A 25,681-nucleotide genomic window follows, 5' to 3' on the forward strand; every position below is an offset into this window, starting at 1 on the left:
CTACTTTAAACTTTAATATTTGGTATGTCCACCTTTTGAAGCAATTACAGCAGCCCATCTCTCTGGCATAGTCAATATATTTCGTGAGAACTTCAACACTAATGTTATCCCATGCCTTCTGCAACTCAACCCAAATGCTTTCCTTTGAATGTACAATAGATCTGTCCAGTTTATTATCCAACTCACCCCAAATTTGCTCGATGGGGTTGAGGTCCAAATTTTGAGGGGGCCAGTCCATCATTTTCATTGTTCCAGGAGATTCCTTCTGTTGCTAGTATATATATATATATATATATATGTGTGTGCGTGTGTGTGTGTGTGTGTTAAGATTATATATTATGATTGTGACCAGAAATAATCTACTTACATTCACCCACATCTTCAGCTGAATGTCAAATTACAAAGGCAGTGGACGCTGGGAAAATCTCCACTCTCACTGTCCTTGAGATAAAAAACAAAAAAACATCACATAGCATTAGCCTTTACTTGCATATAAATCTGTGCCACCTCTTAAAATGTTACACAAGATTAAAAGGTTGCTTAATTTCTGTTCGGATCACACAGTATTTTAGATGGTTTCCAGCTTTTCCACGCATGCTGCTCTGCTAAAACAACAGAGCCCTGCAGGACACAGAACATTCATATCGAACAAGGACACTATGTAGGCCAGCCTTTAAATGGGTGAGGGTGCCCTCTCAATGGAGCTGCTGGCTTTAACTTCTTAGGAAAGGCAGAAACATTTAGGAAAATAAATGTTCATCAAACTGAATGAATGGGTCCCATTTACAGTGGCTGTTTCTGAGAGTATCGTTTCATAAATGTAGACCAGCAAAGCTGCACTTTCTTTCTGAATGGCTGCCATGGCAACAACCGCATGACTGGCTCAAAACTCAAGCTGAACTCCTATCTCTGTTCATTGTGGCTTCTGGTGCAGGTGGATTCAGGCTATAGTGAAGTAAAGTAATGCAACATCAAGCTTACCAACCCATTTTGCCCTGTGTTAATAAATATCTGCAATACAGATGGGACAAAAACTGCTACGAGATGCACAGGAACAAGGTAAAATGGCAAGTGGCTGGTTTAGGACATAGTACAATAGAAATATGTTTTGGATTATTCAGTGGTATTAATGGAGGTTTCATGGAGTTTCATGTTGATACCATGTTTACCATGAAGTGCTTCTTTGTAAAGTGCTATAAAATGATTTGGTATGTTTGTTTGGGTTTTCGGTATAATAAAAACTACAGCATAAACTCTTCTCATATGCATAATATTTCCAGGTTAAATCCGCAAAACCAACTATCAACACAACTCCACCGAAAACCTATAACCATCTCCTTGTCAAGCTGAAGATACGACAGGTAGGAAAGCTGAACTACCACCAGATGTCGACATTTCCCCCGTTTAATTGTCAAAAATGGAAAGCTCGGGAAACGCATGCATATTAATCCTCTTAGTAAACAAATTTGAGATATCATTCTCTCGTCTGTCATAACCAGCTTGAAGAAGAACGGGTTTCGAGAATCAAAAAAGAAAATCACATGCTTCTCGACAAAATGTCCCATATAATGCAGACCAGCGGGGGAGTTGACTGTAGAAATGACTGCAGCATAAACTCTTCTCATATGCATAATATTTCCAGGTTAAATCCGCAAAACCAACTATCAACACAACTCCACCGAAAACCTATAACCTATAACCATCTCCTTGTCAAGCTGAAGATACGACAGGTAGGAAAGCTGAACTACCACCAGATGTCGACATTTCCCCCGTTTAATTGTCAAAAATGGAAAGCTCGGGAAACGCATGCATATTAATCCTCTTAGTAAACAAATTTGAGATATCATTCTCTCGTCTGTCATAACCAGCTTGAAGAAGAACGGGTTTCGAGAATCAAAAAAGAAAATCACATGCTTCTCGACAAAATGTCCCATATAATGCAGACCAGCGGGGGAGTTGACTGTAGAAATGACTATGTACAGAAAAGGTATAATATATACAACAATATAATATTAAATATTTCATAACTTCTATAATATTTAAACATTTACATCGCACTTTATGGTTTCTGTTTCAGTCTTGGCTCAGAAAAAAGACAGCAGGATCTGCTTCGCATCACTGAAGAGCATGAGTGTCTCCTTCAGCGTTTGTCCAGCTGCAGGCCCCGTTACAGCGTTCAGGTGTGCACGAGCAGTGGCTCAAAAACCTTCAGCTCATGGACACCATAGGGAGATATCCGCGTCTGTACACAGCACATGTGAGCAAATCATTACTAAAATGTACAGTAGAGCAGATATTTCCCATTTTGTCCAGTTATACTTACGTAAGCATGCTTAATATTATTTGACACTTTTTTTTGCCTATACTTGTACTTATTTATGCATACTGTATTCGTGCATACTTCATTATGCATACTCTGACTTGAGTTTTTTTCATATTATGTGTTATTAAAGGGATCCTCTTTGCCACCAATTTCAGCAGAGAGACATGGGAAGGCAGAGAACAAGAAAACTGCTAGAAATGAGCATGAACTGTCTACTAACATAAGGGATGAGAGAAAGGAATGTGATGAAAAGATCAAATCTGAACACAAAGAGACATCACAAGATGAATCCTAATTTGTGCAAGACAGGGTGTAAATCTTAAAGATCAAATCAATTGTTTTTCTATATCTCTAGAAGACTAGAAATATTCTTATTGAATTAAATGATGCCACTGCTGTGGTCAAGTACGGTTCAGTGGTGAATCATAACTGCTAGGGGCACTTTACAGTTAATGTCCTGAGCATGTGCAACTATTTTAATCTTTTTGCGTCTGTTTTCCCTTTTTCTTTTATTTCTCATTTGCTGTTTTATGTTTTTTTTATTCTAAAATTCGTGTTGTATTGTAATTTCGTTTTTATTATTAATATAATATACACATCCCCTGTACAAGTTTAAATCTAAATAAAAGCATTAAACCAATTATGTCTGACATATAACCAGATATGACTATGTCATGTTATGTTATGTTAAAAATCTAAAATTTTACAATAAATATTTTTAAATGACTACATTTTTCTTTTTTACCGATTAGCTATGCCTGACTTTGCGAGAAGCGCTATCTAGCGTAACACTGCTCGAACTCTCTGTGATCGACTTAGCAGGTCTGATCAAGTCGCCGAACATCACAAGGGTGGAATTAACGGAAAATGTCTTTCGGTTAAATAAATTAAGGATTAATGACATCTCTAAACAACTGACATAGACATGGTGTAAAAAAAGGCGGTACAGGTACGTCTAACATTTATGTTATGCTTTGATGATACATGCATGTTGGTATTAGTTTATCAGACAGCTAGCTTTGCTAACTTTACTTGGGCCTTTAATAGATGAAACAGGAAATTTGACATTGTTGTCGGAAACTAACGTGTGTGTTAAATATATATGATAAGATAACCACAAGTAAAACTGAATGTGTCTAAATGATCAATTAAGCCTAGCAGATGAAATGGATGAGATACTCTCAGATAACAACAGTCCACGGCAGCATCACTGCTTAAATGTAACATAGCTCAGTATTTATCTGTTTTTATTTGCTCTGTTGCATTCTATTATGTTAGTATATTCGCTAATGAGCATTTTGCAATAACGTTACGTTAAAATGATTATTTATGTTGTGTCTCATCCACTTCACACATGATCTGTTATGAATTCGCTAAAACAGTAACAGAGCAGAGCTCTCTTCTAACGTGTTTGTAATAATAATGCACATGTATGGTTAACAGTCGTAAAATTAGCTGAACGTGTATATAATTAAAATAAATATAATAAACCGCCAGCGTAATGCGAGTTTACGTGTCCTACTATGGCGAAGGCGTGGTTCCTGAATGTTAATGACGTATCGGGTTTGGCTTACCTGATTGGGCGAAAGGCAGACGTTGGCACGCTGGCGTTCGTCAGGTGGCTGGTTAACAAAGACGAAGGTTTGGCTCATGAATATTAAGTATGTTAGTTGATTGGACGCTCTTACCGGAACGTCAGTATAAAGTAGGTATTATTCATGAGCAGGCCTTCGCCATAGTACAGTTCTCTAGGAATCACATGATATTGAAACTCGTGTTTGTGTTATGTTTTCATTTCCCGGCCTTTTTGTGCCATTCCTCTATCCTTATCACTTGGCCACTTACAGCTAGTTAGTAAAGTGCCAATCCTGTTTCTGAAATGAGTGTCTAATAGATAATAAATGCTGTAGTGATTGGTTAGCACTTTCTCACTGACATGCCTACAAAGCTCAGGACAGATTTGATCAATCTTTCTTAAATGACAAAGTTAACTGATATCACATTGTGCAGAAGTCCTTTTGTTATAAAGGGAACTTCTCTTTTACAGTCTGCCTTGTGATCTTATTTTTTTGGGTCACGTTATGTTTTGTAGTCAGCCAGTATGTGTGATTACATGTCTTCATTTATATTGTTTTGTAGTGAGGTTCACATTATATAGCTCACACGACTGACTTCTACATTGACTTTGCTTTAGCCTAGAGTTACTGACATCAGGGTTTATTTAGACATTACTGAGACATTATTTATTTAAACACTATTTAGACACTGAGCGTACCAACCCAGTGTTTATTTAGTACACAAATATAATCAAACATACATTATTGTATTTGGAATTGGATTGAGTCTGGTTTGGATTGTCCCTCAGGGGCAGTGACATGGCTGCTGAAGACAAGGCTTCCTCCTCGTCCTCTGCGATGGACTGGAGTTCCGAGCCGCCACTCTCTCCCAGCAGTCCCTCCCATCTAACACACTTCAAACCCCTGACCCCCGAGCAGGACGAGCCGCCCCTGCGCTCTGCCTACAGCTCCTTCGTCAGTCTGTTCCGCTTCAGCAAAGGTGAAACAGAATTGTTTTCACGCCATTGTGTCGTAATCAACATCTGCACCTGCATTTCCTATTTTTAAAACCATGAAGTTGGTTTCAAAGGTTCACTGTTCTGCCATCAAACACCGATTCATGAATATCATCCTCCATTAAAAACTGCTTTATGCAATTATGTGAATGGAGTCTTTTTTAATGGGTCGATAGCACTTATTTGGAAATTGGATGCATAGTACTTTGTATTCCTGATTGACTGTTTGGTTGCACATTTAAAGCATAAAAATGTGTAGCATTTTAATAACTTGACTTTTGAACATGAATTTGATTTCTGGAATAAAAGTACAAGGTTACATGAAGTAGCCATTCTGTTTTTAGAGTATGTGCTCTACTGAAAATTCCAGAAAGCCAGTGGTAGGAATTGTATTGAACAGTCAGTGGAGGGAAATAAACATATGATCTTGGAAATAAAGTCATATGATTTTGCTCAAAATGTACCAAGAACACAGTGCCCATTCTGCATGCTTTCATGTGTTTCTTTATTTTACTCTCGTTTTTTTTTTTTCCCCTGTGTATAATATCAACAGAACATTCCTGCTGGAAGTGCTGCTGGACAAGAGTGAAAGTGAACCCTTTAATATGAAATTATATAATAAGACATAAAGCTATACAAAATAATATTTAAGTGCATCCTGTTAGGGCTAAACGGAATTGATAATCTCTATTAAAGTATAGTTCACTTTACATTAAGGAGTAAATGGCTTACTGTGAGGAAATGATGTGCCCTAAGAACACTTTAGAAAAGGGAAACTCCTACTGCATGTGCATTAATTATGAAATAGATGATACTCTAGTGGATTTAACAAGTTCAACGTTTGCATTTGTGTTGGACATTTGATAATTTTGTTTAGTTAATATAATTGATCAGGTCAGTGGAGCTGAAGAAATACTCTGACATACTACAACAGAGAAATGTCAGGAATTCAAATTTAATTTCTTTGAATATTATTGATGTATCTAGATTTACAGTTAATCAGTATGATAATCCATAACATTTTAAATTAATTTTATAGTGGTCAACTCTCTAATCTCTCCCTTTCATTCCTTTTAGAAAAAACAGGTGCAAACATTGCACCAGCAAAAAAGCTTGCTAAACTTGGTAAGTCTAGATTTTGTACGGAAATACAAGGATAAGAAAAAATTAGTAATTGGGGAAACAATTATTTCGGGAAAAGAAGAAATGTCAACACAATGCAAATTCTTTCTTTAAATCAGCCAATCAGCACAAAATTTGAAATGTTCTACCTTTTGACGGAGACAGAGCTTTTCTGTTGGTTTCAATTGTTCAGAGGAAGGACGGGCTCCTTCAGTGACCGAGAAAAGTCAGTCGGCTTCATCATCACCGCAGGGGCCACGCCGCAACTGGGCAAGTCCCTCCCATTCTATACATGGCTCCGAACCCCACAGGAAACATTCAGAACTTCTCAGAAGAACATCCACTGCTTCAGGTACAAAAACACAAGATTGCATATACTTGTATATTTGTACACAATTGTCTTTTTTCAGCTGTCCACAGTTATCATCTAGGTTTTTACTTTATTTTTTATTTCTTATTTTTTTTTACGTTGTATCTGTTCTTCTATAGAAGAGAATGCTAAAAGTCATTCGTTTTTTCCGTAGACAAAACCATTGTTCTGTATTCCTCAAAACATGCGCTTGCTAGAGTTAGAAAGGCCAATCCTATCAGTGGTCTCTTTGATTGATGACTAGTCACGGCAGCGTGGTTCTCACAGGGTTTATCATTGAAGATAACAGTGATTCGAAGGCTAGACTCTGCCCTCATATGATCCATACCACTCTCAGGAGGGCCACTGGACATTTACTATTAGCGGACATACAGGCAACGTAAACAGTTTTTGTTCGGCTGTAAACCTGGAAAACTACATTCTGGAGTTATGACTATAATTCAAGTGGTAAACAAGTATTGTGAACCATGACTTTTTATTTGGAAGTTGCAAGATGATTTCAAGATGACTAGAAGCTGAATATTTTGTGAGTGCTGATTGAGTTTTACGATAAAATATTGCATGTGCCGAAATCTTTTAGGCTAAAGTTGTTGTATGTTCCTTTTTGTTCACAGTGGACTGGGAAGGTGAGGATTCTTTACTTTATTTCATATGTATGAAGTCAGTTTCATATAGAGCTAAAATGCTTCAATTCATCAACATCGAGTTGAATTTTGTGTGTATACTGCAAAAAGAAAATATTTTCTTTATCAGTATTTTGGTTTTTTTAGAAATAAAAATCCTTAAAGAAGAAGAAACAATTTCTTGAGAAACAAATATACTAAGATTTGTTTTCAGAGAATATATCTTTAATTACAGTAGGTTCTTTTTTTCTTAACACGCTGTCAAATCGCTTTGTTTTGTTTTAAATAACCCTCGTCATCCCCCAAAAAACAACTGTCAAATGTGTCGAGGTAAACTTGTTTCTCTGAAAACATGAATCTTACACTCCGTTATATTTATTTAGTTTTAAGGATGTTTGGATATGCTTACTGGAAAAATGTACAGAAATACTGATTAAGAATATGAATTTTGCAGCGTATAGTTTTAAATTAACCACATTTGTTGCATGTGAAAGGATGCATCAACGGTTTGAGCTGAACATTTTGGTTATGAGCTTTAGTTGTTGGTCTTAGTAATTCCACATGCTTCTATTCATTCATAGTCTACTCATGAGAATCAAAATTTTCCTGAAAATCCTCGCTGACCTATGGCGGCTGACGTAAGCAATCATTTACAGGATAAAGAGTGCTGGTGGATAATTGACTGCAGGCTTTGGTTTTGAATGAGCATGTGTGTCATGCATTTTCACCTGTATATTGTACTTTAGAGTAAGTTTAAAAAAATTTTGTTTTGTATTTGACTGGTGCTTTTTTTTTTGTTTCTTTGCAATTATAGAGGGTCGACGGAAATCCGAAGCTCCTCTGGGCAGCCACGATCCCCGAACAGCTGTCCAGCTACGCACAGTCCTCAAGAGACTCAAGGAGATCATGGAAGGGAAAAGTCAGGTATTGATTTCCAGTGAACTAGCTGTATCTGTATTTTTTTTAAAGATGAATGTCATTGAAAAAAAAAAAATCCCAAGTTTGAGTATTTTTTTTGCGTGTTTATACTAGGGGTTGAACGACTTCAAAAAAAATTTTAAATCGACTTTTATGTGATGAAAGGCGCGTCAAAGTCGACTAGTCGCCGATGACGTCATTACTGAACAAATAAGTCTGGGGCTGTGACAAACAGCTTGTGCCCAGCTATGGCATATGACACAGTGCTGCCCACATGGCTATTGCTCCTATAACAGCTTTTTATCAGTTCTTTTGTCTTTGGGTCGTTATATTTCTCACCGATTTCTGCTCGTTCTAAATCAGATACAGATAAAAGTAGCACAGTAAAGACTGCATTCATATGAATGCATTAGTGAGAGCTATTGCGTGTGAATTAATTCTACCTGGCAGCATCTCTCTACTAGTAGTGAAGCTGTGGGATTTAGTTATTAAGAAATATATGCTAGAGCCTTTCAGTTTCTAAGCTATTTTATTGAGAAATCACAGAACAGTGTTGACAGTAGGGATATGCCGGTATCAAATTTTCATGTTGCGATTAATTGCTAATGCTTTTATCATGGTATGCGGTATTATCACGATATTGAAATTGAGTTTTAAAAAAGTGCTGTCATAATACAGTATAACAGGTTTAATAACTTTTTTCTTATAACAAAAATAACTGAACATTTAAATGCAATAAAGCAATACAGAAAAATTTATAAAGTTAAAAGTTTTACACAGATTAAAGTGCAAAAGAACTATAAAAACCAATAGGTATCACTTTACAATAAGACCTCATTAGTTAACCTTAGTTAATGCATTAACATTCACAATGAGCAATACCTACATTTGCTACAGAAGTTATTAATCTTTGTTTAAAAAATACAAGTCTTAGTTCACGTTAGCTCATTAAATAACACCACAGCTGCAACTTTCGATTTTAACAACCTGTTATTAAATATTGAAATACCTAAGATTAATGAATGTTCAGAAGAATTTTTCATTGGCAGTTTGTTAACTAATTAATTAAATAATGTTAAATAATGAAGCCCTAATGTAACATGTGACCGAACAATAAAGAATCAAAACACTTTCAAACAATATCTAGTGCATGTTGTAGTCCAGATTAAAATGTAAAAAAAGTTTTAAAATAAATAGTCTATTAAGTCTAAATATTTAAGTATTTGGTGCTGTGATGAACATCATAGCAAATACACAAATCTGAATAGCTGTTTAAATCATTTAAACATAAATCATTTCAGAAACAGAAAGTAGTGCAGCTGCTTTGTTTACAGAGTTTCCGGGGTAACGGCTGCATTTAAATGAATTATTATTATTATTATTATTTCTGCAGTTTAGTGCCATCTGCTGTCAGAGAGTGAAAGTGCGCTTTCCTTCAGAGCGTCTCTCACGTGTTCCGTCATGTGCTTCTCGTCCGCCTTGTTTACGTCAGAGTGCGCAGGCCTCTTTCACGCAGCATACATCTGTGTTGTGCATTTTGACCAGTTGATGGGAAAGTATTCTTAAAATGCATTCAAAATTCTAAATAATTTGTAATATATAATTATTCACGGTATTTAGAAGTGCCCACGATAACAATATCGTGCATTTTCATTACCGTGATATATCGCATTACCGAATACCGGCACAAGTCTAGTTGACAATAGGCTACATTTCCGCGCTGAATGATTCTGTGCGTGATGTACGAGCTACTGTCTACGAGCCTATGTGTGTGCGTTACAGTGCAGCAGCGCATTAGATTAGAACGGCGATTAACTTATCTGTACAATAAGCTGTTTAAAATGTGCATTCACCTGTTCAGTTTCGAGCATCCAGTAATATAATCACACATGTATTGTGGAGCGCATTCAGAGTATGCATTTATTTGTCATTTGAACTGTTTGGAAACGGAGCGTAAATGTGGAAGTCCTTTAAAGATTTCTTATCCTGTGGCGCCCTCTATAGGACCAGCGACTAGTCCACGTCAAGCTTAAAGGGGTCATATAATGTTGCTAAAAATAACATTATTTTGTGTATTTGGGTATTATGTGTTTATGTGGTTTAAGGTAAAAAAAAAACACATTATTTTCCACATACTGTACATTATTGTTTCTCCTCTATGCCCTGCCTTTCTGAAATGCGTAGATTTTTACAAAGCTCATCGTTCTGAAAAGCAAGGTGTGCTCTGATTGGCCAGCTATCCAGTGCGTTGTGATTGGCCGAATACCTCAAGCGTGTGACGGAAATGTTACGCCCCTTACCATATTGTAATGCCCTGTCAGGCCGGAGCGACGAGACAAAAACATTAAAACCCATTATAAACGAGGCATTTGTTGCATCCAGTGGGGACATAATTACGGATTATAATGACTTATACGGTCTTTTTACACGTTGCATTGCATCGCGTCGCATAAACATAAAACCTTGTCTGCATTTGTGATCAGAGAAATGACAAACAACAAGCGCTACTCTACACTGCCCAAAACTTGCGTTTGAATCATCAGTGGCAAATTCTTTAAATATAAAAAAAGCTTACTTAAATTCTGTGAGTCAGAACAGCCGGCATTGTAGTCCTCCATAAAATGTGCTGCTCACATCTGAATATTTGGGTTGAACTGTTCTGGAACAGTGTTGTAAAATACAACTTAACCACTGATTTCTAGTCATGTCCTCTTTTGGAAGGCCAAACAAAGTAGTTTTGCTTTCACAACGAAACACACAGCGTCACACGCGGCGGGCTTGAGTGAGCAGCGGCGGGCGGGCTTGAGAACAGTGCGGCCGGCGGGCTTGCGGCAACCACATGTGACGACCCCGGGCTGAACTCTGCTTCGTCCACGGTGAAAGCCGATCCGGCGATCCACAGCGCGAAGTTGATGTATTTCCTCAGCTACCAGCACAGATCAGCTCTAGGCATGACGAAGCGGATATCGTCCTCTTTTGGAAGGCCAAACAAAGTAGTTTCGCTTTCACAATGAAACACACAGCGCCTTCACGACATGGCGGCAGCAACTATACTACAACGAGAATAAAAGTTACACCTTCTTTCTTTGCGTGAACATTTGAGAGGTGTTATGCAAATGTTAGAACTAGCTGTTTTAGGTAGGCGTGGTTGACTCTTAACTTTTATAAAGAATATCTCTTTGGTTTTTAGACTTTAGTCTTTGCAACTTTACAGATCTTCTTTATGCACCAAGATCTTGTAACACTCCAAAGAGAAAGGAAAAATTGAAATCGCATCATATGACCCCACTATACTACAACGAGAATAAAAGTTACACCTTCTTTCTTTGCGTGAACATTTTGGAGGTGTTATGCAAATGTTAGAACTAGCCGTTTTAGGTAGGCGTGGTTGACTCTTAACTTTTATAAAGAATATCTCTTTGGTTTTTAGACTTTAGTCTTTGCAACTTTACAGATCTTCTTTATGCATCAAGAGCTTGTAACACTTTAAAGAGAAAGGAAAAATTGAAATCGCATCATATGACCCCTTTAAAGTGTCATGGCAGAGCATTGAAGTCGACTAGTCAATTAGTCGGTGCAACCCCTAGTTTATACAGATGAGCCTAAGCTTATAGACAAAAGAGCCTACCCACATTCTCCAGAATACACCACAGAGTACAAAAGTGGTGATATTAATCATGTTTTTCTGTTCCAGGACAGTGATCTGAAACAGTACTGGATGCCGGACAGCCAGTGTAAGGAGTGTTATGACTGCAACGAGAAATTCACAACCTTTCGACGCCGTCACCATTGTCGACTCTGCGGTCAAATCTTCTGCAGCCGATGCTGCAACCAGGAAATTCCTGGCAAGTTCATGGGCTATACGGGTGAGTGTTGTTGTGGTGTTCGCTGTGGGGAGCAAGGGTCTCATTCTGACTGCTGGTTTGTGGACGTAGCCTCTTTGAAGAGGTGTTCGACAAGAAGATGAGCAGCTATTTCAGATTAAAGTGTAAGACTACCTCTAGCATGCTGCGTGTGTTTGCGGTGGTTTGACATTTTTGGGTTTTGATTTAAATGGGTTGTAGAGTGACTTTTGAACTTTGTGGACTAACTGGTTTGATTTTGAAAAAGGTAAGAATGTGTGTCTGTGCACTTTGACCCTTTAGGAGGAATCGGTATCTACCTAAAAAGCAAAACAATTTCTTCAGTACTAATTTGGCAGATATTTTATGCTGTAGACTCATTTGAACTATTTTAATTATGACGATCACTACATTCTCTGAGAAACTTTTACTTTGGTTATTCTTATATTCAGGTTGGTTTTGGACCCCAAACATTTAGCTGTAGACCTTTACAGGGTACACTAGTTCAAACTGATCTCTGCCAGGGATCTTGGTTGTCCAACTTCTCTAATCTTGTCTCTTTTGGCTTTTTTCCCCCCATACTGCAGGTGATTTACGGGCTTGTACGTACTGTCGTAAAATAGCATTGAGCTACGCTCACTCAGCTGACTCAAGCTCCATCGGAGAAGATCTCAGCGCCCTGTCAGACTCGCCCTGCTCTGTGTGTGTTCTGGAGCCCACCGAACCACGCACACCTGTGGGGGGCCGCAAAGCCAGCCGGAACATCTTCCTGGAAGAGGACCTGGCCTGGCAAAGGTGAAAACACAGAGAGAATCAGAAATGGGGCGGGGAATAAGGACATATCACTATCTATTCCATTGTTCCTGCTCACTTTACCTTATCCCTCTGGTGTTTCTCTGCTATGTTTTAACTCTGCTTTCTTACCATGATCATTGTTCTCACAGTTTATCTCTTTCACTTGAGGATTGTTGGAGGATTGGCCCTTATAGTTCCATCTAGTCAAGTAGCTGCCTGATGATTTAGGATTTTTCTTCTGTTCCTCATCTAAAGCATAGAAACTAAATTTGTAGTTAACAAATAAAATGGGATGTACAAGGAAAAGTGTACAATTTAGATGTTATTTCTTTGATGTTTATATCCATTGAAATTGTTTGCTGTTAAAATTGTTTTAAATTGAGAAAAAATTGTTGCTATAAACAAAGTTAAATTTCACCCCCAAAAATCATACATTTAAAAAAAGAATTTTTTTTTGAGAAAACAATTAGAATTGCAAAAAATAACTAAAAGTGTTTCATGCTTAATGCATGAAAGTAGTTACAATACAAAAAAACTCACTGTCCTAAAAAGTTAAATTTTCTTTATGCAAAATGTAATTTGGTTTATTTTAAGGTGTCCTTGTTACACGTTACTTGTACTTACTATTATAATAACGATTAATTATGCATAATTACATGCAAGTAACCCTAAGCCAAACCCTGATCCTAACCCTAACCATACAGTAAGTACATGTTAATTAATATTACTCCGTACTTAAATGTCTAATTACACTGTAACAAGTATTTATTTTTTACTTTTTTATTTTTGGAGTAAAATATGATCTGGGCATGTTTTCTTGGGATTCACCTTACTAGCGTTGTGGACTGGCAGACAGTATTTAGACAGGGTGGACAGACACATACAGTGGGGCAAAAAAGTATTTAGTCAGCCACCAATTGTGCAAGTTCTCCCACTTAAAAAGATGAGAGAGGCCTGTAATTTTCATCATAGGTATACCTCAACTATGAGAGACAAAATGAGAAAAAAATCCAGAAAATCACATTGTAGGATTTTTAAAGAATTAATTGGTAAATTCCTCGGTAAAATAAGTATTTGGTCACCTACAAACAAGCAAGATTTCTGGCTCTCACAGACCTGTAACTTCTTCTTTAAGAGGCTCCTCTGTCCTCCACACGTACTGATTTAGATTTTGTCATCATTTAGTCATCACATTACTAATGTGCTTGTTGAATTTCAGAGCACAGAGTTCTCAGAAACTCCTTCTCCAGACAGTGAGAGTGTGAATTCCTTGGAGGGACACTCCGAACCTTCATGGTTTAAAGACATCAAGTTTGACGACAGTGACACTGAGCAGCTAGCTGATGACAATGACTATGTCACACCGAGTAAGTATCCCATGAATGTTAACATCCTATAGCAGTCAGTAAATCATTGCCTCACCAACTTGCTGGCCCCCTCTCACAATTTTTCAGATTCGGCCAGCCCCAGCAAAAGAACATCTGTCAGCAGTTTCCACTCTGCAGTGGACAGTGACTCAGCCGCCTCCATCAACATAAACATGGAGCAGGACAATGTCAATTTCCACATCAAGAAGCAGGCCAAGTACCCACATGTGCCTCCTTACCCAGCCGAGCAAAAAAGTATGGAGCCCCATGACCCGTTCACCCCAGAAACCGACATCCATGCACCAAGTGAGGAGAGGCGGAGAGGCCCATTGGCCATCCTGGTTTGCCTCAGTCTGCTTCAAAAGCAGCACTAACTCACTGGCTCTGTTCCAAACCCTACTGAGCTGCCTCACTCTACATAGGCAGCTACCTAGCTAACTCCAAAGACACCTCAATGATGACTTATTAAAGGTCCAACAATTTAATATTCGGGGTCAAAGAGTAGGTTTAAAATGTGCAAAAAAAAGTCTTGATTTACAATTTAAGTTATGAACAATTTATTTAAAATATGTAAAAAATTAAAAATTAAAAAAGATAAATAAACAGTATAACATGAACTCTTTAATAAGCACAAAATTAATTGTATTTATTATTAATTTTTATTGTTTTTAAACAAATTCTAACTGATCAAAAAAAATTTTTTTTATCTGGGATTATGCATTCTGGTATTGCTTTATGCTTCAAGAATACATGTGCCACTGCCTTAGACTGAAGCTAAAATGAGGCATCTTATGAGACCGCCTAACTTTACTGCTTTATATTTGTAGCAGGCTTTACATCAGGGCATAGTGTTGATGTCTTTAAATCTCATCTACTCTAGGTAGACAACTCACTATGGTGTGGAACAGAACCAATGTCTTGCTGATCTGAGACTCACCATTCAATACTAGTCCGACCCTCAAAACTATAATTAACAATTGAAGTAGCAGCCCTAACTATGGCATATATCCAGCATGAATTATTTTTTCCCTTCCCAGCCTCACATGGTTTCCCAGTACAGCATTTCATATTAATACATTTCCAGTTTGTCATACTACCTCACAAGCATGGCTTGCTGCTACGTCATGCGTGCCTCACAGTTGCAAAGCAGTGACACTGACTTCCACTTCCTCAAAATTACTGTTGAAGCTAATTCACTGTCATGTACCAGACTGTGGCATGGTTTTATAGCAGCATTTACTCTAATTAATATTTATTTTAATTATATGTTAAATCTATATAATTCAGTGTACTCTGATGTCTACAGCTGGCTGTTCTGTCTCACATGCACTCTCTCTCTCTACGTCAGCGGAAGTCCTGCTCTCTGAAGATGGAGGTCAGCATATATCCATCAGTGATGCCTTCATTAAAGGTAATCGTTTCTCGCATCCTTTATTGTAATTTGTTACAATACTTCCATTTAAAAGTTTGGAATTATTTAGACATGTATGGTTTTGAAAGTTGAAGCTTAAAGTCTAATTCGAAATTTTGGTGAGTAAAAGCAAAAGGACAGAATGGTCAGAAGAACCTAAAGATGGTAACCAATTATAAAAGAGTATTATGAATAGATAAATCAAAATTTGATCTGTTGTGGAAACCATTTGATCATAAGGTCTGTCGGAAATTCCCTACAAGCAAATCACACCTATGGGAAGTGCAACAGAAAGCATGGGATGAAACTTCATTCTAATTATTTAGCATAAGGTCTGCAAAGTTATCATTGCTGCATTTTTCAATGAACAGAGAGTTTGAAGAACAGCACTAAGTAGATAGAGTCATTTGTAATAATAAATGTCTTTACTTTGTCTCTCTTTTGTAAGTTGCTTTGGATAAAAGTGTCTGCTAAATGCATACATGTAAATGTATGTACTTTATTGTCAATTTAATGTGTCCTTGGTGAGTAAAAATAACAGTTTATTTCAAATATGGTATAGTGTGCATGACCTATTGTCTCACCAATGCTAATGGGTTTTTCCTCTGTAGAGTCTCTGTTTAACCGGAGAGTTGAGGAGAAAGCAAAAGAGATGCTCTTCACACCTCTCGGCTGGCATCACAGCTCTCTGGACCAGCTGCGGGAAGAGAATGGGGAAAAGAAAGCGATGGAGCGTTTACTGTAAGATATGAGAGGATTGCTATTTTTAAAGCATAAGATGTTATTTTTAGGTTGGTTTATTTCTATTAATGTACAATTAGGAGCAAAATACTTTAAAAAGAAAGTGTGGTGGAAAAATGTAATAATGACATGGTATCATTAAAATACTATAAATATTGTTCAGTGTCTACTTTATGGTCACACAAGCATCACATATAAATCACATGTTTAATGAGTTTAGGGACTTTTGGAAGTACACATCATGATTAATGCTTCCTCTTCAGGTCTGCTAATCACAGCCACATGATGGCACTGCTGCAGCAGCTGCTGTACAGCGAATCACTGTCTCTCTCCTGGCGTGACATCATTGTGCCTGTGGTGAGGCAGGTTGTGCAGACGGTGCGACCGGATGTGCGCAACTGCGATGACGACATGGATATCCGTCAGTTTGTCCACATCAAGAAGGTGAGGAACACAATGGACGCAAAATCAATGAATCTAGTTCTACCAGACAAATGTCTAATATTTGCTTTTTCGTAGATTCCAGGTGGAAAGAAGTTTGACTCTGCTGTAGTGAACGGCTTTGTTTGCACAAAGAATATTGCACACAAAAAGGTTTGTATTGATCGAACATTATGCCACAGAGAAGGTCATGTAATATATGTGCTAACAGTGCCGGGACTTTCTCAACAGATGAATCCTTACATCAAAAACCCCAAGATCCTTCTCCTCAAATGCTCCATTGAGTATCTATACAGAGAAGAGACAAAGTTCACTTGCATTGACCCAATTGTGTTACAGGTAACGGCCACTAACCCCTACATGATCTCTGTAAACATGACTTATCTTCAGAGAATAGACTAAAAATACAAGAATCTGAGAAATCGTTTAATTTGCGATTTGTGCTTTCCAGGAGCATGAGTTTCTGAAGAACTATGTTCAGAGGATTGCTGACGTCCGACCAAACCTGGTACTGGTGGAGAAGACAGTGTCCCGTATCGCTCAGGACATGCTACTGGAACACGGCATTAGCCTTGTGATTAATGTCAAACCTGTTAGTACCTTCTCCAAGGCGTTGTTTAAATATTATTCATCGCTTCAAAAATATACTCCACATAGCTGCCCATTGATAATGCCATTATCAGAGAGGACATGGCAAACAGGTTTTTATGGGTTATTTTGATCTGGTTTGTGAATGTTTCAGTTCATATCTCTTTTTAATCAACACAGCAAGTCCTGGACCGTGTGAGTCGAATGACTCAGGGAGATTTAGTCATTTCAATGGATCAGCTTCTTACAAAACCTCGTCTGGGTACCTGCCACAAGTTTTACCTACATTCCTTCCAGCTGCCAAATAGTGAGTCTTAATCCCTGTCTTTATTTCTGATGCATGTCAGGTTGAACTCTCTTTTTATTTTGATAAAAGTTGTTCTTTTTAGAGATGCAATTAATCAATATTATATTGGTTATTCATTTTTCAGTATTTGTTGATATTGGATATTTAACTGTGCATGTGTTACAGTAGAAAGCTAATTGTTAAAAAATTATTTAGTAACATTGTTCATTGCAACCATTAACAAATCTAGCATATTATTTTGTCATTTGTTTTTACTGGTAATTTTAAAAAGATTTGTAAAATTCACTTGATCATTTTTGTTTCCAGATGAAATGAAGTCCCTGATGTTTTTTGATGGGTGTCCTCCTCAGCTGGGCTGCACTATCAAGCTCCGTGGTGCTTCAGAGTATGAGCTGGCACGGGTGAAAGAGATCATCATTTTTATGGTGTGTGTAGCGTACCACTCACAGCTGGAGATCTCTTTCCTCATGGATGAGTTTGCTATGCCTCCTAGTCTGGCTGAGAGTTCCTCTTTCCCATGTCTCCTGGAAAGCACCACTTTGGAGGAAGAGGAAGATAATGATGGTTCTACACTGAGGGATGACAACCTCACGCTTCTTCCAGAAGGAGACTTTGAGCCAGGGATTCAGGAGATTATCAATGCCCACAGTAGACAGCCTTCCATCTCAAAATCTTCTCATAAAGATGGAGAAAGCCCCAGAATAAATACAAATGGTTCAGTTGCTTCCTTCTCTGGAGGAGAGGAAGAGATTATAAAGACCTCCACCCCCCTTTCATCCTTCACTTCCAGCCTTCCCCAGCCGGTGTCACCACCTTTCCTTATTTCAGACCTAAAAGAGACGTCACAGGAAGTAATTAAAGCGCTAGGTGAGGAGGAGAAGAACAAAGAGCTGGAGGAGACTCTGGTCCATCGGGACAGCACCAGCTCTGAGACCTCCCTTCCACCTACCCGGCTCTTTAGGGATCCCTTACAGGATGACACAGGCCTGTTTGTGACCGAACATGTAGCTTCTTCAGATGACCGCCTCAAATCCATCTCAGCTTTGTTTAAACAGGACCTAAAAGACATTATCCTCTGCATTTCACCCTTTATTACCTTTCGGGAGCCATACCTGCTCACGGCTGCGGGACTGTGTTGTCCTAGCCGGGACTATTTCCCAGAACAGGTTTACCTCTCACCTCTCTTGAATAAGGACTTAAAAGAGCTGGACGGACGCCGCAAGAGGCAGCTGCTGAAAGAGTCTGGCCCGAGTTCTGGCAGCCTGACCAACGGTACTGTGTCGCACCAACGGACCATCCAGATTTTGCCCTGTCACAAACTGACAGGTGCCCGTATAATAGAGCTGCTAGGCAGCAGTCAGGAGCTGGCACGCATGCTGGCTGACTATCGTGCCCAGGGGGGGCGCATTCGGCAAAGAGAAGGAATGCAATTTCGTGAAACCCCACGCACCAAGGCGCCAATAAAGTCAGACAGTGAAGAAGATAAAGTGGCAGGACTCAACGAAATGACCTGGGCTAATAAGGTGAGGGTTTCTTGTCTGCTAGTATGTTTATTCTGCTACTTTATTCCACATCCTGAAATAGTGAGCCACTTTCAGTGATTAGGGTGCTTAACGTTGATAAAAAGTCATAGTCAAACTATTCATTATATAAGGTGTATTATCTTTTCAATTTATGAAGGTTTCTACTTTTTTCCCCCAAAACGTTGAATGCAGAACCTTGATTTGTGTTATTTATTTTATTTATTTGTTTGCATTAAACATGGGTTGCAAATAACAGAGCTGGAAATTTAGCTAACATTAAGCTGCTACTCATTAGAGGCTAACCAAATGTTTCCTATAAATTGCAGAAAAACATTTGTTTGTTTTAAAATAGTAATTTAAAAATGAATTGTTTTTATGTTTCAGCTGGACTGTTTAAATCCAGTCAACCATCAGAGGCTCTGTGTGCTGTTCAGTAGCTCTTCAGCACAGTCTAATAATGCCCCAAACCCCTGTGTCAGTCCATGGTAAACTCTCAGCATACTTGCATTGTCTTAATAATTTAAGATGTATTAACAATGTATGACAAAGCATGTTACTGACTATATTCTCAATATGCAAACAGGGAGACTAGGTTTTTATTGTATCAGCTATGTATTTACAGGATTGTAACAATGGAGTTTTATGGAAAGAATGACTTGACTCTTGGCGTATTTCTGGAGAGATATTGTTTTAGGTAATGTATTAAACCACACATCTATTTTTGATTCTTATGTTGGTCATAGTACCAAAATTTCAGTAGTCAAATCAAATGAAATTTCATGATTACTGATAGCAGTTCCAATAGTACCACAAAAATGTATTTGCTCTTTAACACACACCTTTATTTAAATGTGTCATATTTGTTGTTTATTCTGATTTTGTGTTATATGGGTGTGATTCAGACCCTCTTACCAGTGCCCCAGCATGTACTGTGAGACCCCCATGGTTCACCACATCCGGCGCTTTGTGCATGGTAATGGCTGTGTCCAGATTGTTCTGAAAGAGCTGGACTCGCCTGTACCCGGATATCAGCACACAATCCTCAACTACTCTTGGTGCCGTATCTGTAAACAGGTAACACAGGGAGCATTTGGATTTTAAAAAATTTGTTTTAAACGGAACTAATGTAAGGTATTTTGTACTATAGTATGATTCACGTGAATTATTACTGTGTTTTGTTTCAGGTGACTCCTGTTGTCCCTTTGTCTAATGACTCCTGGTCCATGTCATTCGCCAAGTATCTAGAGCTCCGATTCTATGGTCACCAGTACACCCGCCGGGCCAACGCAGAGCCTTGTGGCCACTCCATCCATAAAGATTATCACCAGTACTTCTCCTACAACCAGATGGTGGCTTCATTCAGGTGTGCATCTTCACAATATAGATCCCTTTATATTCGAATATGCAGAATATGAGTACCTTAGTACATTTTTACAAACATTTAATCCAAATGTGTTCATGCTCTTCTGTCATCTGTAGCTACATCACAGTGAGGCTACTCGAGATCTGTCTGCCTCCTCCAAAAATCATCATCAGGAGCCAGGGTCCCTCTAAAGCCAACTTGCAGCAGGACCTCAAAGACTTCTCCCAGAAGTAAGATTCCCTACTGGACATCTCTTGCCCAGCCTCATAAACCTCCTCCAGATAACAGCTAAATTAACAAATTCCCCATCGTTTGTAGGATGGCTCAGGTGTACCTGGCCATAGATGACCGTCTCACCTCTTTAAAAACGGACACCTTCAGCAAGACTAGAGAAGAAAAAATGGAGGACATGTTTGCACAGAAAGATGTGGGTTTCTTTTCAGGACTTTATTTGTGTAAATAAATTTCATTCAGAGTATTAACCAATGTCCAGCTACTTTAATTGACTATTTTTTGTCTTAGATGGAGGAATCAGAGCTTCGCAGCTGGATAGAGAAGCTACAAGTGCGTCTGCAGACCAGCACGATGGACTCGCCACAACAACTACAGGCTGTGCTGGAGTCAGTGGTGGTCAAAAAGCAGGGTTTGTGTGAGACCCTGCAGTCCTGGAACAACAGGTGAGGACTGTATTCATACTAGAGCCATAGAGACTGAAACTAAACATCTGCCATCAGAACAGTAAAACTTTTATTTCATCTTGTCTCCAGACTTCAGGACTTGTTTCAGCAAGAAAAAGGCAGGAAACGCTTATCTGTTCCTCCCAGCCCTGGCAGACACAGACAAGCCGCATCAGATGAGAGCAAGGTCAGTCATTTATTTAGCAAATCACCAAGTCGTTTGCTCAAGTAAGCCACCTCCTGGACTTTAAATAAAAGCATCTACTACATGATCATTTTTATTTGATTTTTGATTGATAGACGAGTGCTTTGGAGTCCTCTCCTCGTAACCCATCCTCTGTGGTCCCAAATGGAGAGAAAGGTGAGTTCACTGGCTCTTTATTCATCTTGAAAATGTTGCTCTTGATTGTTGCACACAGTCGACTCACAGACTTTTCTCACAGAGGACCGTCATCTCAACACTTTTCCGTCAAGTTCAGGGTCTTCCTCATTTCTTCAGTTACCATCTCCGGCTGAACAAGCTTCAGACGTCATCACGAGCGGACCATCTTTTCCTGATCAGGACTCTGTCAGCATCCCAGATGGTAAACTTACTTTAGACACTTCCTTGTGTTTGAAATCACACATAATCATCCCACCTGCCTTACTCTCTCTCTTCATCTCTCTACTTCTTGTACTGTTCAGACATGTTTGATGGACACTTACTTGGTTCCAATGACAGTCAAGTAAAGGAAAAGTCCACCATGAAAACCATCCTTGCCAACCTGTTACCCGGCAATAGCTACAATCCCATCCCTTTCCCTTTGTAAGGCTGTTATGATATTATGGATACTAAAAAGCAAACTAATGATTTTCTTTCTCAAGCTGATAAAGGTCTATTTTTTCTGTTATGTTAGTGACCCAGACAAGCACTATTTGATGTATGAGCACGAGAGAGTTCCTATAGCCGTGTGTGAGAGAGAGCCCAGCTCCATCATTGCCTTTGCACTCAGGTACAGCTTTTTGTACATGTATAACTACAAATTGGATCTGAAAATGTTGGTTTTAATACATCTCAATATGTATGTATTTATTCTGAAATGGATTAAAAGGCTTTATTTTAGTATTTATTTTTATATATGTTTATTTATAGTTTTGTTGTTCAATCAGAGGAACCGTCATTTCAGCAAAATATAAATTTTCTTGTGAACCAGTTCAATTAAAGGGGTGGTTCAGTGGTTGTTTTCTAGGCTTGATTGTGTTTATGGGGTGCAGTCTAACATGTGTTAATGCTTCGTTTTTAAAAAAACGCATTATTTTTCACATAATTTACCTTTATTCCACACCGCTCTGTCCCTTCTCTGAAAAACGCACTGATCATTTCCTTCTTTTATGAAGCCCCTCCCTCAGAAATAGGTGATGGGCTCTGATTGGTTAGCTAGCCCAGTGTGTTGTGATTGGCTAAACCGCCTCTAGTGCGCGTCTAATGTGCTCCGGTTATATTGTAAACAACGGTGTCGTTAATATCGCTTATCAGTTTGAGCCCAATTGAGGAGCAGAGGATATTATTGAAGAGGATCGTGCAGAACGTGTGCAAGCACGGCTTTAATTGGTAGGCCACATAATTGCTTATGTTAGCTTTTAATATACGGTTTTATCCTGATTAAAGCTTTAATACAGTACGGCAACTGCACACATGTCCATGTTTAACGCTTCTCATAGCTATGTGAAAATAAGTGTATAATTATAACAGTTCATTGTTGGAGCTGAACTAAATGAGAGAGAGAGAGAGAGAGAGAGAGAGAGATGCAGAGCGTGTGCAGAGCAGGGGGACGCGAGGAACAGTATTAAGAACCGCTGCTTTAGAACATTGATTTTGAAACTTGTGAATCCATTAGAATCGTTAGAAGACAGAATCGCGATTCATGTATGAATAGATTTTTTACGTGCACCCCTAGTTTTCTCTTCCTCTTCTCTAAAGCAGCATGGCCTCGCCCCCTTTGCTGCCATTTCCCGAGGGCGGGGTTTATCTGGGTTTGTTATGTCACGAAACCGGGAAGTAACTTGTTGTAGTCCCTACCAGCCGTTTTTGCAGGCATTAAACTGCCAGAATTTTAAAAGATGATATCTCCATTTGCATCGAACTTTCAGCTTCGTAACATTGCAGATATTGTTTATGCTCAAACAGCAACATTACACACTAACTAATGTTAAAAAAGTGAAATTGCAATCAACCACCCCTTTAAGTGGACAGTTTGAAAGAACTGATTTCTGCATATGAATCAAACTTCTCCGCAATTTAAATAAAACATTATTATAATTTCCATCATCTAGCTGTAAAGAGTATAAAACTGCCCTTGAAGAGCTTACAAAGACAACAGCAAAGACGGGAGGTGATGACATATCTCAGGCCATTAGGTACATCAAACACTCATTTCCCTCATCGGCTTTATTGTCTCGGTGTATATTTGTAAACCAGCAAGCTGATTTCTTCTTTTCTGCCATCTATAGTTTTGGAGAGAGCAGAGCAAAGAACAGCCCAGCCAAACTTGTTGACATCAGCACATCACAGCTGAGCCGCAGCAGCATTGATGCTGACCCTTTCAGTAACCTAACCACACTTTACCAAATACTAGCCACTTACAAATACCATTTAGAATTTGTTCGGATATGGAATTTCTTATGAAACTAAATGTTTATGGGATATCTTTTGCAGAGGAGCCTGAAAGTGGAGACAAACAGAAGAAGCAGACAGGAAACCCACACATCGAGCTTCGTAAGTATCAGCCTCAAATAGCAGATTGAAACATTTAGGTAAATATTATTGACCCTCTGACATTAAGTAATTGCGGGTTAAAAACTAACCACTATGTCAGTTTTTTATCTTTTCGAAGTTTTCAAATATACAGTATTTTTGAAATAAATGATCTTTTTAATAATAATAATAATTGGTATACATATAAATAAGGACATCTGAAAATCATACTTGCAATGCAGAGTTCTCAGACGCAAATGCCAAGTTCTACTGCCGAATCTACTACGCGGTAGAGTTCCATAAAATGCGGGAAGCGATTATGGAGAGCTCGGAGGATGATTTTGTGCGATCGCTCTCCCACTGTGTCAACTGGCAAGCCCGTGGCGGGAAGTCCGGTGCTGTTTTCTATGCCACTGAAGGTACGACCGTGCAAGATCCTTTACGAAAGGTTTTTTTTTTTTTATATTGAGGTAGTTGCTTTTATTAAGTGAAGACTTCTAGGTTGTTGGATGTATTTTGCTAAGCATGCTGTTTCTCCTCAGATGATCGGTTTATTCTAAAACAGATGCCGAGATTAGAGGTCCAGTCCTTCTTAGACTTTGCACCCCACTACTTTACTCACATCACAGGAGCAGTTCAGCAAAAAGTAAGGAAATACATACCTTGTAGGGCTGTCTGAGGCAGCATTTTTGGCCCGTTTCAGGTTTTTCTCTCTAAACTGTTCTTGTATCTGTTTAACAGCGCCCCACAGCACTTGCTAAGATTCTGGGAGTGTACCGTATCGGCTACAAGAACTCCCAGAACAACACCGAAAAGAAACTGGACCTGTTGGTGATGGAAAACCTCTTCTTTGGGCGAAAGATGGCACAGGTACATTTATTGAGACTTTAAATTAGCAACTTAAAACTTATCTGAAGTTGGTGTTTCAGAAATACTGTTGAGTTTGGGAATTTAGATTTTTCACATTCTGTTACGTGGTCTTGGTTCCTGTGTTTGTGCAGGTGTTTGACCTAAAGGGGTCCCTGAGAAACAGGAATGTGAAGACAGATCATGGAAAAGAGAGCTGTGAGGTGGTGCTCCTGGATGAGAACCTCCTGAAACTGGTGCATGACAATCCCCTTTATATTCGCTCACACTGCAAGGCCATTCTGCGTGCCGCCATCCTCAGTGACGCCCACTTCCTGTCCAGCCACCTCATCATTGATTATTCCCTGCTGGTGGGCCGTGACGATGCCACGGATGAACTAGTTGTGGGCATCATAGGTGAGAAAATCTTATGTGTTATTTTAAAATCCACATTGGACTTTTCTTTTAGTGATTGTTAAAACTCTTGTGTATTTGAAGATTATATCCGGACTTTCACATGGGATAAAAAGCTGGAGATGGTGGTCAAATCTACTGGCATTCTTGGAGGTCAAGGTACAGTTATACCTGCCTAAAACTTTCACAGCCATGATATTCTCAGAAGCTGAAACTCTTCCCTCTTGTTTAAACCCATGTCTCATCTTCTTTCCTTTCTGACAGGTAAAATGCCCACGGTGGTGTCACCAGAGCTGTATCGATCACGTTTCTGTGAGGCCATGGACAAATATTTCCTTATGGTCCCTGATCACTGGACAGGTCTTGGTCTCAACTGCTGATGGACAACAAGGGAACATTACAGCTTGAAAGGGATATGCTGCTCTCTCATGTACTTCGCAGTGATTTAATGGAAGACCCACTGAAGTGCACCTTCCATTATCTGCAGTGCTGTCTGAAGCTGGGTGAAACTGAACCCCTCTCTTTCTATGATTTGTGCACAAACTGACCAAGACCCAGTTCCAGAAGATCCACAGAGCAGACCGAACTGAAATGGCTGAACTTTTAGAACCCTGTTATGCAGTAGTGTTTGTTTATAACCTGTTAACTGTGGATGATGTAAACGTTTATAAATGTACAGAGATATGTAATTAAAGATTATTAAT

The 25,681-nt window shown here is 38.8% G+C and overlaps 1 protein-coding gene across 1 annotated transcript; it reads left to right on the forward strand.

Annotated features, from left to right (window-relative positions):
• Positions 1 to 3,146: 3,146 nt before the first annotated feature.
• Positions 3,147 to 25,681, forward strand: LOC107569979 (1-phosphatidylinositol 3-phosphate 5-kinase-like). Its single transcript, XM_016256165.1, has 41 exons — positions 3,147 to 3,272; positions 4,689 to 4,879; positions 5,973 to 6,020; positions 6,211 to 6,369; positions 7,002 to 7,013; positions 7,825 to 7,934; positions 11,623 to 11,794; positions 12,358 to 12,565; positions 12,715 to 12,758; positions 13,701 to 13,702; positions 13,785 to 13,932; positions 14,020 to 14,187; positions 15,281 to 15,343; positions 15,955 to 16,084; positions 16,348 to 16,528; positions 16,604 to 16,678; positions 16,757 to 16,864; positions 16,977 to 17,117; positions 17,294 to 17,420; positions 17,727 to 18,943; positions 19,328 to 19,428; positions 19,566 to 19,637; positions 19,846 to 20,017; positions 20,128 to 20,306; positions 20,423 to 20,536; positions 20,625 to 20,733; positions 20,829 to 20,983; positions 21,074 to 21,170; positions 21,284 to 21,344; positions 21,427 to 21,567; positions 21,668 to 21,788; positions 21,880 to 21,975; positions 23,297 to 23,380; positions 23,474 to 23,568; positions 23,679 to 23,738; positions 23,960 to 24,136; positions 24,260 to 24,363; positions 24,459 to 24,587; positions 24,719 to 24,980; positions 25,062 to 25,136; positions 25,242 to 25,681. The coding sequence occupies exons 2-41, from the start codon at positions 4,699 to 4,701 to the stop codon at positions 25,355 to 25,357; spliced, it is 5,814 nt and encodes a 1,937-aa protein (XP_016111651.1). The 5' UTR covers positions 3,147 to 3,272; positions 4,689 to 4,698; the 3' UTR covers positions 25,358 to 25,681.

Source organism: Sinocyclocheilus grahami, unplaced genomic scaffold (assembly GCF_001515645.1).
Source record: "Sinocyclocheilus grahami isolate Dianchi unplaced genomic scaffold, SAMN03320097.WGS_v1.1 scaffold28.1, whole genome shotgun sequence".
Lineage (NCBI taxonomy): Eukaryota > Metazoa > Chordata > Actinopteri > Cypriniformes > Cyprinidae > Sinocyclocheilus > Sinocyclocheilus grahami.

Bases quoted from the DNA above. Each gene is read 5' to 3' on its own strand.
- LOC107569979 (XM_016256165.1), top strand. From the start codon at position 4,699: ATGGCTGCTGAAGACAAGGCTTCCTCCTCGTCCTCTGCGATGGACTGG. The intron at 20,734-20,828 runs GTGGGTTTCTTT...TTTTTGTCTTAG, and splicing joins ACATGTTTGCACAGAAAGAT to ATGGAGGAATCAGAGCTTCG. The intron at 24,981-25,061 runs GTGAGAAAATCT...GTGTATTTGAAG, and splicing joins ACTAGTTGTGGGCATCATAG to ATTATATCCGGACTTTCACA.